A 13,743-nucleotide genomic window follows, 5' to 3' on the forward strand; every position below is an offset into this window, starting at 1 on the left:
TCATGGGTCCTTAGATGTTCAGTTCCTTCCTTAACACAGGTATCAAGATGAACTTGTGTTTAGGGCTTTGTTGTTTTATGTTGCATCCAGTAACAAAGGGCTTAAACTTGCTTAGTGTATCTTCTGAGACAAGGGTTGGCCACCACTTAAAAAGTGGTGTGATCTACCCTACTTCAAACTTCTTCTTTTTGGTGGGTGGAAGAGAAACTACAGTCCTACACATCGGGGCAGTTCACCTCTCCTCTCATTAAATGTTCCCTTCCCTTATCTTCTGACTATGCCTTATGGCAAGAGGCAAACCTACATGCAGCTCAGCTGCACTCTTGCTGTCTGTAGGTATATCCTGACCTAGGCTTGGAGCAGGTATCTGTGCTCAGCTGTACCATAAGGTGAGGACTGTGGCAGGGTTTAGGATGGGGAGGAGGCAGAAGTGTAATGCCACATAGTAGAATGGGAAAAGTGAGGGGGGCAGACTCAAGAATATGTATTGAATTGCCCTAACTGTGTGTAATGCACCTGAGAAGAGACCTCTTCTCTGGTGTGAGAATTGCTGATCTTCATTGGAGGGTTTATAATCCAAGATGTTCGTTCATTATACTAACTCATGTTTGCAGGATTCTTATGACCTCAGAATAACAAACTCTAATCTAAAATGCCACCTGGAGCAATGGTGGTCTGATATTCTAACTAGTCTCAGTAGTGTTTAAAAATAAAAAAAAATCATAGCATAGTGCTGGAAGGCTATAACAACTTCAGTGCTTACTGAGACAAGGAGAAGCGCATCACCATTTCTAATCCAAAGAAATAGTGTTACCCAAGCCATTCCAGGAGCAGTTGCAGGCATTCAAGACTGGCTTGCTGTTACTTAAGAATCTCTAGCTTGTAAGTAGATGTGAAGTAGCTTGCTCTAAAATGACTTCCGGCTGTGTCTACCAAAGTTCGGGGAAAGTACTGTTTTTCTCCAACATGCCCTCTTAAAATGCTACTTGCTGCCTTAAGTGATTTCAAGTAGCAAAGCTACAGAGGGGAGTTTATGGGTGCCCTTGATTTGGGGCACTGTCAGTAGAAATCTCTGTGCTAAGGACCACGCCACTGGGGAAGAAGATTAGCATAGGCAAAATTTTGTCTTTATATGTGTGTGAAGGGAGAAGCAATGTGATAAGTGCTGTGGGGAGGTCTTCGCAGAACAGGCCTAGTTAAAGGGACTATGGTAGGAAGCATACTCAATGATACTCCTAGTAGTTCTGAAAACTAGAAGGGTAGCTGCCCCATAGAAATAGCTGATTTATGCCTCTGTTTAGGGGAACAGCTCTTCATGCTAGAGCTGGGGCTCTAATCTACTGCTCAAAAAGCACTTGCTCTGTGACCCACTGTGTTTCTGTTTGGGTGAGCTGGAGAAAAGAACCCTGCCCGTCCCACCCCCAGCACAAGTCAGGATAGTTTTGTATGAGTGGTTCCCCTACCCCCCAACTTTCAGGCTGTTGGTAATCGGCTACTGTAATCTAATCTCTCTACTCTTCCAGTTTTAACAAGATTTAAATCCAACACCTCATCCTTTAGCCTTTGCATATCTTCCTTTATAAGTGTGCATTAGAAATGTCTCTTTGGGGAATTGACTGGCTCAGGAGTTATTACAGGACTCCAGGCTTCAGCTTCTGCAGTGCCAGTTCAAAACCAGCCAAGGGCTGCTAGCCTGTGAAATGTTAGTTGTCATACTTTCAGCAGATAAGGTAGGGTGAACTTAATCAGAGTCAAAAAGGGATAGGAGGTTTCTCTGGATATCAAGAGTAGCTGGGGTTGTTATAAGTAATGGGGGAGGGAGGGGAAGCTTTGGAAGAGAGATCTATAAGGCTCACATTTCAGAGCTAAAGCCAGGCTACTAGAGAGCAGGATGAGATTGGGGGGAGCGGGTAGGGATAGTGCATATTTTATAGCAGCCTACTGCAGAATTCTTACACCTTTCTCTAAAGCATCTGGGTTTTTGACTGTTTGGGCCAGGGGTGGGTGGGAAGGGAGGAGGATATACTAGACTGCTCAGGTCATTCATTCATGTAAGGAGTGGGAGAAGGAGCTCCCCTCATACATAAAGGTGATAGATCTAATTATTGGGACATAGCATGTGTTGAGTAGAATACAGGAGGCAGTAGCCCAGGCTTCTAGCTTCATTTATGTGGATAAATGAACATTTTTTACCAGCACTGCATTCATTTCAAAATGCCATAATAATAAAGTGACTGCTTATCTGACCACTCTGATTTTTTAAAGGCAAGTTATGCCCATGTTCTTTTCTGTTTGACTTTTTCCCCTTGCCATGTTCAGTAACAGATACAGCTTTTATTGGCTGAACCAAGCTAAAGGGTGACTGAACCAGGCCCTTGTGCATGGAAAAGAGGATTGGTGATAAAGAAATCTGCTTCAGCTGCTAGCATTCTCCATGTCATTCATATACTCACAGTTGGCTATATGCAATTAGTCTAAAAGCCCTGCTGCCTACAAGTAGGGAAGAAACACAGGAATCTTTAAAATAGTAAGAAATGAGATCTTACAGTATAATTGTATAGGATTATAACCCCCCAGTGGCCCTTTTTGAAGGGCCAGGCTGGCACACTTCTTTATTTATAAAGCTATAAACATATTTTGAACATAAAAGCCAAAAAATACAAACTCAGTGATGTAAAAAAAAATTACAGTATAGGGTGGATAGTTATTGGACAAATGAAAGTACAGCTGCAAAACACTTATCTGTGCTACATACATACAGTGGTTTTACTTAATGAAGTGGTATTTCTGTGACTTCTACATTCAAACAGGAAATCAAATGGGTAATTAATAAAAATGAAACTGTCATATGAGAACTAAATCTTGCTGCAGTAAAAATTTACAGGCAAGGTTTTTTTTTTTTAAAAAGTAAAACTTCCTATAGCATATCTAAAGACTTTTTTTTTGGTATTTAAAAAAATTAGGATCTCTGTTTTGGCTTCCTAGGGCAAGTTGTAAAAAGTGATAACATTTACTCAATATTTTTTCCTTGGAATGGGCAGCTTAAAGGTCTCCTTGCATGTTTCAAGAACTAAACAATCGAATTCTGCTCTGTTACACACGCGCATGTGCACACACACACACTCTCTCAGTTACAGCCCTCCACCTACAGGGCTTACTGAATTTAGCCTAGTATCTGAGAGCAGAGGATAGGGTCAACAGCTGAACTTGTACAACTAAAGCAGGGCAAATTATATTTCGCACAAAGTCAGAACAAGGCTAGAGGTTAAGGGCCACATTTAGTGATAGTGTACAGCAGTCAGAAAATGGGTGTAAGTTGCAAAGGGATCCAATGATCCTGGTTCCACAGCTATGCAAACATCACTTGCCCATTTTGGATAGAAGAGGAAAAGCTGTAGCAGGAACAGGCTGTTAGCCAGAGTGCTACTAAGCAGATCCTGCAACAGTGGGAAATGGAAATCAACTGAGTAGACTGTGATATCAGGCAGCCCTTCTCAGATGTTGCCATGCACTTCTGGGGTCCCAATTAGCATTAGATGAAGTGGGTGCCACTTCCACTGAATGCTGAAGTCAATGGTAGTGGTGTCTGTTTACTCCAGCATTGAGTTTGGCTCTTGGTCAAATGGTGCCATTTATATACTGCAGGACTTTCTCCCATAGTATCCTGGAGTGTTAGCTAGCCACAGCTGTTTGTCCATTTGTACTCTCCTGTGATGGCTGCTGAGGGGGTCGGTTACATTTGTTTTGCACAACCACAGTAGGTGCAAGTTTCACTTTACACCCAATATTTTGCTGAACATACCCAACCACTAACCCGTGCTATAGCTGAACCATATCTTGTGGTTTTAATAATACTACTGCTTGTCATGCCCACAGCACTTTATATCTGAGAATCTCAGAGCACTTGAAAAAAGATTAGCATTCTCATCTTACAGATGGGGAAACTGAGGCACAGAGCGGTGAAGAGACTTGCGTGAGGTTACAGTCAGTGGTTAAGCTGCAACTAGTCACCTACCTCAGCTTTAACCACTTTGGTTGGAAATCATTTAAATGATACTAGTTCAGATATTGATCCAGTGCTAGATAATTAACCACGTGGTGACTGTCAGTATATGCTTTTAATATACATGTGTGGAAGTACAGACAATGCCAGTGGTCTAAGGGTTAAATAGGCTCTTTTGGATTTGTGCGTGTAACTTCCGTTAGTACCAACAGAGGTTACAGTTGCACAGCGAACAGAGACTAATAAAGCACCAGCTTTAGCTTTTCTTGCAAAGAATTTGCATGGTTTTCCTCTTCTCCCTCCCCCCCCCCCTCCAATCTACAGCAACTTCAAGCAAAAGGAACTGAATGGGGAGGGGGGAACCAATAACTATAGTGCTCTACACTATAAGCAGCTTTCTAATCTTCAGTCTCTGATATAGAAACCTATTAAAAAGTTGGAATAAACATATATAAAAAAAGTTTTGTTGCCTTAAGAAAAAAATACAAAAATAGTTTGTATAGCAAAGGTTCTTTTAAATTTCTTGCAAGCCTATATAATACTACTTTAAGTTTGTATTCAGTATTCTAAATCCTATCGTGTACAGTAGAAAAAATAGCCCCCCTCCCCCTAATGTTTTATGGTACTTTTCTCTTCAGTCTAGAATAGGTTTTTATAAAGCAGGAAAAAAACAAGTGTCTGGATTCTGATCTTAGTTACAATGGTATAAATCTGGAGTTATGCCAGTTCCTTTTGTGCAGTAACTCTGGATTTACATCAGTGGAACTGAGATCAGAATCTGGCCCCTAAAGGTTTATGTTTACCAGGCTCAAAATATAAATAAAATATCAGAAATCCATAGACACTTTCAAGAGCGAGAGCCTGTATTAATGTTTGACAGCCACTGGATGGGAAAAGGAGTAGAGAGGAAATAATTTGTATTGTAAAATCTACAGTGTAACTAGCTAGTAGACACTGTATACCAGCTCATTTCACTTATAACCACATTTAGAGCTTGATCCTGCACTGCATAGCTGCAGAGTGACATCTGAGGTTAAAGGTGATGGGCAGGGAATGTGGGGCACCAAACCCTACAGCAGGGACTCTGTGATCTGCCTCAAAATCCCTGCGTCCAAGGGGAGAAAGGCTGAAGAGGGAAGAGTGGAGCTAAGTACCTCATGAATGTGATGAGCATCATGCTCAAGCCATGTCCACTCTCTACGCTACCCTGGGTTTGTAAGAGTAAGGGAGTGAGTGCACAGGGGCTTGAGTTACAGCAGCTCTGTGCAGCAGGCCACGCTTTGACCTTACATATAGCCTCTATTTCAGGGGTGGGCAAACTTTTTGGCCCAAGGGCCATATCGGGGTTGCAAAACTGTATGGAGGGCCGGGTAGGGAAGGCTGTGACTCCCCAAACAGCCTGCCCCTGCCCCCCGATTGCCCCCCTCAGAACTCCCAACCCCCTTGCTCCTTGTCCCCTGCTGGGACCCCTCACCCCTCTTCAACCCCCCCGATCCTGGTCCCAGTCCCCTGACTGCCCTGCCCCCTATCCACACCCCCACCCTCTGACAGGCCCCCCGGGACTCCCATACCTTTCCAACCCCTACTGTTCCCTGGCCCCTGACTGCCCCCCCACCAGAACTCCCACACCGATCCAACCGCCCCCTGCTCCCTGACTGCACCCCGGACCCCTTACCATGCCGCTCAGAGCAGCATGTCTGGCAGCCATGCTGCCTGACCGGAGCCTGCCATGCTGCCCTGCAGGACTGTGCAGCCCTGCCGCCTAGAGTGCTGCCCATGTGGCTGTGAGGGAGGGAGGACAGTGGAGGAGGGGCCAGGGGCTAGCTAGCCTCCCTGGCAGGGAGCTCAAGGGCCAGGCAGGACAGTCCCGCAGGCCGTACTTTGCCCACCTCTGCTCTACTTATACTTGGGCTGATTCTTAATCCCGCGCACCCTGCTGCAGCTATTATGCAAGGACTTGTAGGATCAAGTACTTAATGGCAAATGGGGTCTACTTTGAGCCTTTGCAAGGTCCTTTACTGAAGGAGTCTGACTCTCCAGTGTTTACTGTGAACAACCTGAGCAGCAAGGAGGACTTTGCACTTGACTAACATGTTACTATTGTATTTTAGCCCTAAAACAATGAAACATTGGATAGATAGACCTTCAAGCAGCCAGTCCAAGCTTCCTTTTCTGCCTTGAGTGCTCTCACTGTTCGTCTGCCATTCTGTATGCTAAGAGAACTTGACATGTCTGCAAAGACCTGTTACCTGTAAACAATATTTTTCTGTCCTCAAACAAGAAGTTGAACAATATTCACCTCATTTGCCTATATTTCACTTTTTTCTTACGAGCCAGTCAGAGTGAAATCTAGCTTCCCAACATTTAGCTCTCGGACAGAGACGGGCTTTTTAAAAAGCTTCTGCACCAGCTTTCCTAACTCCATGGTGAAATAGCTACAAGAGACCTGTGACTGACTACAGTTCAAAGCTGTTTGGGATGCAAGAAACAGAAATGCTTCAGATTTATAGCACCTACCATCTACTGCAACACGCCAGGGAGTTAGCTTTCACTTTCAGCTACTTGAGCAGATGATGCAGTAAAAGGAAACTCAGGGTGGGGATGAAAGATTTGTTTACTGATTGGCATTTTTAATTTTGGCGAGTCCTCATTTCAACCTTTTTATGGAGGGAGACACCATTTTTCTATCTTTGCTCCAGATAAAAACGTTGACTATTCCAGCATCTTTGAATCATTTTGGGGCTCAGGACACAACTGCCCCTTGACTTTGAAAACAGTTTTACAGCATGGTGAGTAATTTGGGCCTCCAGTCCATTTCAATGGGCAGCAAAACCACTTGGTAAAAGCAAAGTGCCCAATGCATTAATAAGTGTTGACTTGTACAACGTGGCACTATGTTCCTGTTGATGGCACACTGTACTCTGAGGAGTCGCTGGATGTTACTGACACGTGTGGCATGGATGAGCACCGAGTGGATGAGCAGTGAGTGGTCAGTCCAGAGGAGCATGGAGCGCTTTTGACATGAATAGAGGTGGGGAAAGGATTGCTTTGTTCTTTGTGTGCGAAATCAGCAGGAGTCGCAAGCTTGTCTGAAGTAAATGCAGAGGATATGCATTGGAGTGTATCCAGAGGAGAGGGAGGGGAGTCTATAGCACTTCCATCGGAAGAAACTGGGCTGGAACAGCGTCCTTCTCCTTGTAAGTACCGAATGCACTTCTTTTTCCTCCTAAGAACAGTGAAGAGAGTTATCTGTAAATAAAGGGTGAATTTACAGTGTCATATTTAAAATGAAAACATTACAGTATTCACTGTAAACAGGGCACACAGCAGAAATGAGTGCTAAAAACAGAACATCAAATTACAAAAGAAAAAAATCCAATTTATTTAAATGCTGAGCCAACAGCCCCTCTCTTCTGGGCCTGTAAGTCTTGCTCTCTGCTACTCTTTGTTAGATAACTGTGTAACTGGACTGTCCAACTCCATAAAGTATTTGGAGATAGCCTTTGGCTGACAGCCAGTGTGCAGAACGGAAGTGGAGGACCAAATTCAGCTCTCAGCTGAACTGGTATAAATGCAGAGTAACTTTAAAACGTCGGTACAAACCGGCATAACTCAGAGTAGTACTGGGCCTGTGTTCTCTTTGATTACCTTCAATTTCCAATCATTGTCACTAGGTGGCAGCATAACAACAGAATTCAGCCTTACTTTATTAGGCTGATGGATAAAGAAACAAAGGCCCTATCAAATGAAGACCATCCTTTCCCAGTGACAAGAATAAGAATGGACAATTAGACTAATCCAGAATGAGCCAAGAAATAAAGCTTCAGCTGACACCATTATTCTCAACATCTCGAGTGTGGTGATTCAACAGGTGCACCCACTTACATCAGACCTGAATTTGACCCCAGTCTAGGGCCTGGTCTATACTTTGGATTAATTCCAATTCAGATGTCAGACCCCAGCAACAAGTATGGCTGCAACAGCTGAAACCCCTTGTAGAATCAGGGAATGCTGTGATTGGCACTTCTTGAATTTACCTCTGCTTGACACTGGGGTGAGCTGAGCAGATGCAGATTGTGGCTTTCCTTGCCTATACCTGGCATATGCAACCTTGCTGACTTCCTACAAATGAGACCCAAAACAAAGCCTAGGTTTGTGGAAATTGTGCAAAGGCTTATGGTCAGCATGAATTGCCATGCAAAGTTCAAATGTGAGCATGGACACCCTCCCTCACTTCTAACAAAGGGGTGCGTGTGATGACTGCGATGGAAGTGCTACCTTCTGTTTTAACTTGGAGAAAAGGGCTGATTCTCAACTTTGTCTTCCATGTCTAGCCCAGGATCCCAGGAGGAATAAAGGAGCTGGCCAACAATGTACTGAAAGTACTAAGTCTAAGGAGCACTTACTTTGTGCCTATGTAGCCCAAAGTCATTTCTGGGAAGATGGGCAGTGTTGCATTTGTATGAGAAAGCTGGACCTGGCTATGGCTGGGAAAGAGTCACACCCACTACAGAAGTGGGTCACCCTGCAAGGGGAGACAATTATGAAGCAGCAGCCAGGGCAGATCCCTTCAGTAAGAGGGCGCTCAGCCTTGGTAACGTGACAATGAAACGGAGGCACAGAAAGGGCTGCCGTTATCTGGCCCAGACAGCAGGTCCTTAAGTGAGGGCCCCTGTGATAGGGTGTAAAGCCCACACTGGTTCCCAGAGGGTTAGCAGGAGTTTGAATGCTCAATTAATGGACCTGCTGGCACTAGAGAGGTGTCAAGTGGGTAAATTAGCAGGTCCACCTGGAAGTGAGTCAAGTTTCCTTAAAAGGCTTGAGAGGGCTCAGCTGGAGACAACCCTGCTGTCTGAAAGTGGGCTGATAGATGTCAAGAGAGAGAATTGGGAAAAGCAGTAAGAGGGGAGCTAGTTCTGGTGGTGGGTCTTAAACCAGGGTCAAAGCTCTGAGGAGACGGTGCTGGTGTTCAGCTGAGAAGCAGAGTACTGCAGAAGGCTTGTGAAGAACTCCAGTTCAAGCCCAGCACGGACAGAAGTGGTTTAAGTTTGAACTTTTGGTTGGGGATTTGGAGAATTCCAGGGGAATCCTGCAAGCCAGGCCCTGCAGGAAGGGTAAAGCCTGAGACCTCTGGGAGCCTAGGGGGCAATGTAGGTATGTGGTGAGTCTAGGAAGGGGCTGGTATGGGGGCCGATGTCCTGGCTGAGATAGGAAGAAGCTCAAGGTGGAAGCAGATGGCCTGAATAGAGAGACCTTGCCTGCTTATAACAGGGTCTCTGGGCTGGAACTCAGAGAAGCTGGGGGGCCTGGGTTCCCTTAGTGGCTGTCAGCAAAGGTTATGCAAAGACCCTGCAAACCAGGAGTGGAAGGACTAGCAAGCTGGGACTTGGGTCAAAGAGTTGGCTTGAGGATGCAGGACTATTGTTTGTTGGATTTTTGGTTTCCCTGGAAGAGAAGACACTTTAAAGTGACCTGGCTGGATGGGTTGAGTCACCAAAAGAAGCATGTCACCACAGAGCCGGAACAGCTGTTGGCAGGGGGCACAGAGAGCACGCTATGCCACAACCAGCCACAAGGGGGTGTGCCAGTGGTGAGTCCTCTTCTACAGCTTCCTTATCCTTTCCAGTCCTGTAAGTACTTTGAAATACTGGTTTTACCGAGTGGTAGGAAGTGAAGGACTAATGAGGGTGTTTGGACAGCCTACCATGCAATGGTCTGGCACTCAGACCACACTAAGCTGAGATCTAGCTGGACCACATAAGCTAGGCAGGTACTTGGCTAGGATACAGGGAAAGCCCAAGTGCTGTGGGAAGTGAAATGGTGCTGGTAATTCAAAGGGAAAAGTGTCACCTACTGAATCCAGACTGAACCACTGCCCAGTCATGTTCTGAGATCACTGCTGCAACTGGTGGTTCTTTCAGATCGGACGTAACGCTTTCAGATCACTCACGGCCTTCTCCCAAGAGAGTGGGTGTTACCCCAGTTGGATTTTGTTGCTGAGGTTAATTGTCTACCTCCTTCCCTGTGGATATTTCAGTTGGACATAGACTCTTTCTCTTTCTTTTCCAAGTTGTTGAGTAGTGTTAGCGTGGGCTGTGTGTTACCCCAGAGGTGGCTACGCTTGAAGCGCAGAACAAACAGATTTCTCTCTATACATGTATCTCAAACAATCAGTTGTAAGACCTGTAACGTGTTCAACATTTGTTAGTATTTACGAGATAATTTTTATGGTAGCTTGACAACCTACCAATAGTTCGTTCTGAGAACCCAACAACGATAGCATGTTGGTAACATCCCTGTTCAGTGAAGGAGGAGGGGTGCACCAACCTGAACTCTTCTACAGCTATAGTTTGAAGTGGAAACAAAGGCACAAGGAAGAATGATTTGGGAACAAAGTAGTAACTGGGGAAACAAGGAAGGATAACTACAGCATTCTGCCCTTCCCCTTTGGGATTAGCCAGTGGAAAGGATGGCAGTTTCCCCAGAGGATTGAAAAGAGGCCAACATTTTCAAAAACTGCACTCTAATTAGCGGTAGGGCGCTCATGTCCCTCCATTCTAGCTGCAGTGTCACTCACTGAGTTTCCTCTACCTGATCCCCCTCTTGTGGCTCTGCTTCCTCGGCAGAGACAGCCTGAGGCATAGCAGATGGCCACCCATGGCTCCTCCTAGAAGAACAGATGTATCACCAGTGCCATTCTGAACTGTCTCCTACATCTGCCCACCCTGGTTCCTCCTGAAGGGGATCCTTGATCCCGCCTAGGCCTCCACAGTGTCTCTGGATCCCAAATTCTTTGCACTGGCTGTGCAGTTTAAAACACATTTAAACTCCATTTAAAGCACAACCACAGAGCACTCTGGGGCATATCTAAGACTGAAACATGTTCAGCTACCCATGGCCGAGCAGGAACAGGGACCACCTTTTGGAGGAGGAAAAACTGCGAGGTACGGGACTGGGTGGGTTGGCCAGAGGAGGAAAGTGGTCAGAGGGTGCCAAATCCCTTCGAGTCCGGGATGGTAATGAATCTAGGGCCAGCATTGTCCCTGCGGAGGTGCCTGGAGAAGGAGGAAAGTCAGCAGAGTCAGGAATACATATAATTGTCTGGCCTGTGAGGTTTCTGGAGGGTAGAACTCCTGTTTATACTGGTGTATGGGCCACTTGCAGTTGTTGTTGTTTTAAGACAGCAGCTGTCATGACAACTCCATTGCTCACACTTCAACCAATGTACCTTCTGGGTGAGGAAAGCTTACCATGAACTGTCCCTGTAAGAAGCTCAGACACTGGTAAGGAGTGTGGTGGAGGTAGAATAGGGAGAAGTGTTTTTGAATGAACCCCTAACCAAACCCTTGATTCAAAACTTTGCTCAATGGACTGTGATTAAACAGCTGGTCAGAGGTTGAAAAAAATCCATTCTAAAATAAAGACAATAGGAAAATGGACAAATTCACAGCAAGTATTCACTAAAATATTCCACTAGCTGTAGCCTCACATGACCACAGTCTTATGGACCAGATCCCTTTGTAGGACAAACTTTAGCCACTTTGAAAAGCAAACTTTCACACACATCCAGGCAGAAGAAAAGGGTACTTGAGGCGTGCAGTCCACCCTATACATCACTGCAGAAGAGTGTCTCCATGGGCCCTATTCATTCACGTACTATGAGGATGGATGCTTCAAAAGTGCATGTACTAATAATCATCTTCTCTGTAAACTTACTTGGCAGTGCGTCATTGACAGGTTATCCATTGTCCAATCTACTTGGAAATGCTAAGATTTAGCCTATGTTTAGTTATCTGTATGTATGCAGGACGTTTAGTTAACTGTAAGTACGTAGGAGGAGTTAAGCTAGTGTTTTCAGTGTTACAGCAAGAAGGCCTGGACTAAAGTTATCACATTGCCCCAGTTCACCTGGTCTCTAGGATTTCTATATTCAAATCTCTAATTTCTCTTCAAACAGGAAGACATATTTTTATAAACTTTTTATGCCACCTAACATTGGATCCTCTCCACTTTCTCTCTATATTGTTTAAAACGGAGCCCTTCGGATGTGATCTCACATGTCCTGAGGGGAACAACTCTTTCCTTGAAGATACTGGTGATTTTGAGTTTAGATTCCCAGCTGAGAGGGTAGAAAAGAACTTTCTCCTACCTATTGTGGTCAATCAAGTTCAACCCCCTGCTTAGGTGTCCCACTTCAGAAGCACAGCTAAAATACAGTACTCTAGGGCAGGCATACATCTGTCTCTGAGCTTGCTAATGAAAAATGGCCTTGTGTTAGAACATGTATTAACTAATATGGTATTAAACATGACTTTGCACTCACTGCTGCACTTATGTGTCAGTGTTGTGGTTAACTTTAGGGTGAACCAGCTGGCATGGTATAAAACACGACAGTCCTTGTGTAAACTGAATGTTCACCACCGGTGTTCGTTCACGTGGGTTCTAACAGGAGAGAATTCTCCACTGTAAACAAGCCCATGGTGAAGTTGTTTCCCCATGCCACCTCAGGCACTTGCTGCTATGCGTGAGGGGGTGCAGGAAGAAAACTGACTGCTGTATTTATACTCCATCAAAAAATCTGTTTGGGGGAGAGGGAAGGTTAATGAATTGAATGAATCTCTTTAAACAGTAAAATTATAAACAATAAGGAGACCTGCTGTGTCTGATTCGATACATTAACCCTCAAGGCCTAAAATTTACATGTATGCTATGCAACTTAAAAGATAAATGGACACACATACACCTCATGACTTAAGCTGTAGAGACTTCAATGGATTGATTAGACTAGGTTTACTAACTATATAGATTCCACCATCTTTCCTCTAAATGTTGGATGGAAAAGGAGTCTCATAGGACCAAGCTTTCCCATTAGGATTTACAGATTATACTAGCAGAGCCAGAGGAAGATAACAACCTCTGAGGGGACAAAGCATTTTAATCAGTTAAATCTCTCCCATTTTGGAATGGATATTCTCTGGACGTTTCTGTCCGAGGCAGAAGTCAGTGATGAGGAAACATACATTTCTGAAGCCTCCAAGTTGGCTGTTGTGTATTAGTACCTGGAATTGCAGAACAGCTGCTATTAAATAGTACGTGAGATGTCAGGGTAAAACATTAGAAAGCATGCTCAGGTTTTAGGAGCACTCCAGCAATGCGTGTTAGTTGGTAAGCAACGTCAGGCAAAGCAAAGTGTTAGCACGGCATCCTAATTAAGAGATCTCAAATAAACTTGGGAGTAAAGATACGAAGACTGCCCAGACACCTAGTAATTGTGCTCTTCATGGCTGTATGGGAGACCTGGATTCAACACTTTGTCCTGGTCTGTCAATTCTCTGACTGGCACTGCTGCTAGGAAAGGCCTACATCACACAAGAGGCTCTTTGACCAATTTTAAGGTGCAGCATTCAGGGCTGCCAAGGGCACCCCTGTCTTCCAAGTTCAGAAAGATGGTGATTGTAGTGGCATCATGAGGGTGTGTTATATTAAAAATGGAAATGAGGAATTTTATACAAAATTCCCCAGTTGAAAGATCAGATACAAACAGGGAGCCATTTTGTGTAGGAGGAGAATACAAGGGGTTAACTAAGCCTCTTTAGGACCAGTGACAGACTGGTCCAATTTCCAGCATAACTACATGACTTGCATGAGGACGCTGCCAGTTAAATAGGAAGGATAGCCAGTATCTGACACCCTGGCTCAATCACAAGTGATTTATTTATTTTTCAGCCCCAATCTGGAAG

At 44.7% G+C, this 13,743-nt stretch overlaps 1 protein-coding gene and 1 long non-coding RNA gene across 18 annotated transcripts in view; one reads left to right on the forward strand and one right to left on the reverse strand.

Moving 5' to 3' along the window:
- Window positions 1–13,743, reverse strand: part of TCF7 (transcription factor 7) — a 142,990-nt gene that overhangs the window by 12,431 nt on the left and 116,816 nt on the right. For 6 of the 17 annotated variants that reach the window (XM_048861834.2, XM_048861835.2, XM_048861836.2 and 3 more), the window contains one exon: window positions 6,600–7,229. The exons of 1 other annotated variant lie outside the window; for it this stretch is intronic. In XM_048861834.2, coding sequence (XP_048717791.1) covers window positions 6,896–7,229 — 334 coding nt within the window. In that variant the 3' untranslated portion in view covers window positions 6,600–6,895. Of the gene's footprint in view, window positions 1–6,599; window positions 7,253–10,250; window positions 10,347–13,743 lie in introns of those variants that run through there. 10 more of the 17 variants (XR_012669565.1, XM_075131286.1, XM_075131290.1 and 7 more) reach the window with 4 other exon arrangements.
- Window positions 7,226–13,743, forward strand: part of LOC142072947 (uncharacterized) — an 82,190-nt gene continuing 75,672 nt past the window's right edge. Inside the window, exon 1 of the long non-coding RNA XR_012669573.1 lies at window positions 7,226–9,593. This is a non-coding gene — a long non-coding RNA (uncharacterized LOC142072947). The remainder of the gene's footprint in view (window positions 9,594–13,743) is intronic.

This window comes from Caretta caretta, chromosome 8 (genome assembly GCF_965140235.1).
Source record: "Caretta caretta isolate rCarCar2 chromosome 8, rCarCar1.hap1, whole genome shotgun sequence".
Taxonomy (NCBI): domain Eukaryota; kingdom Metazoa; phylum Chordata; order Testudines; family Cheloniidae; genus Caretta; species Caretta caretta.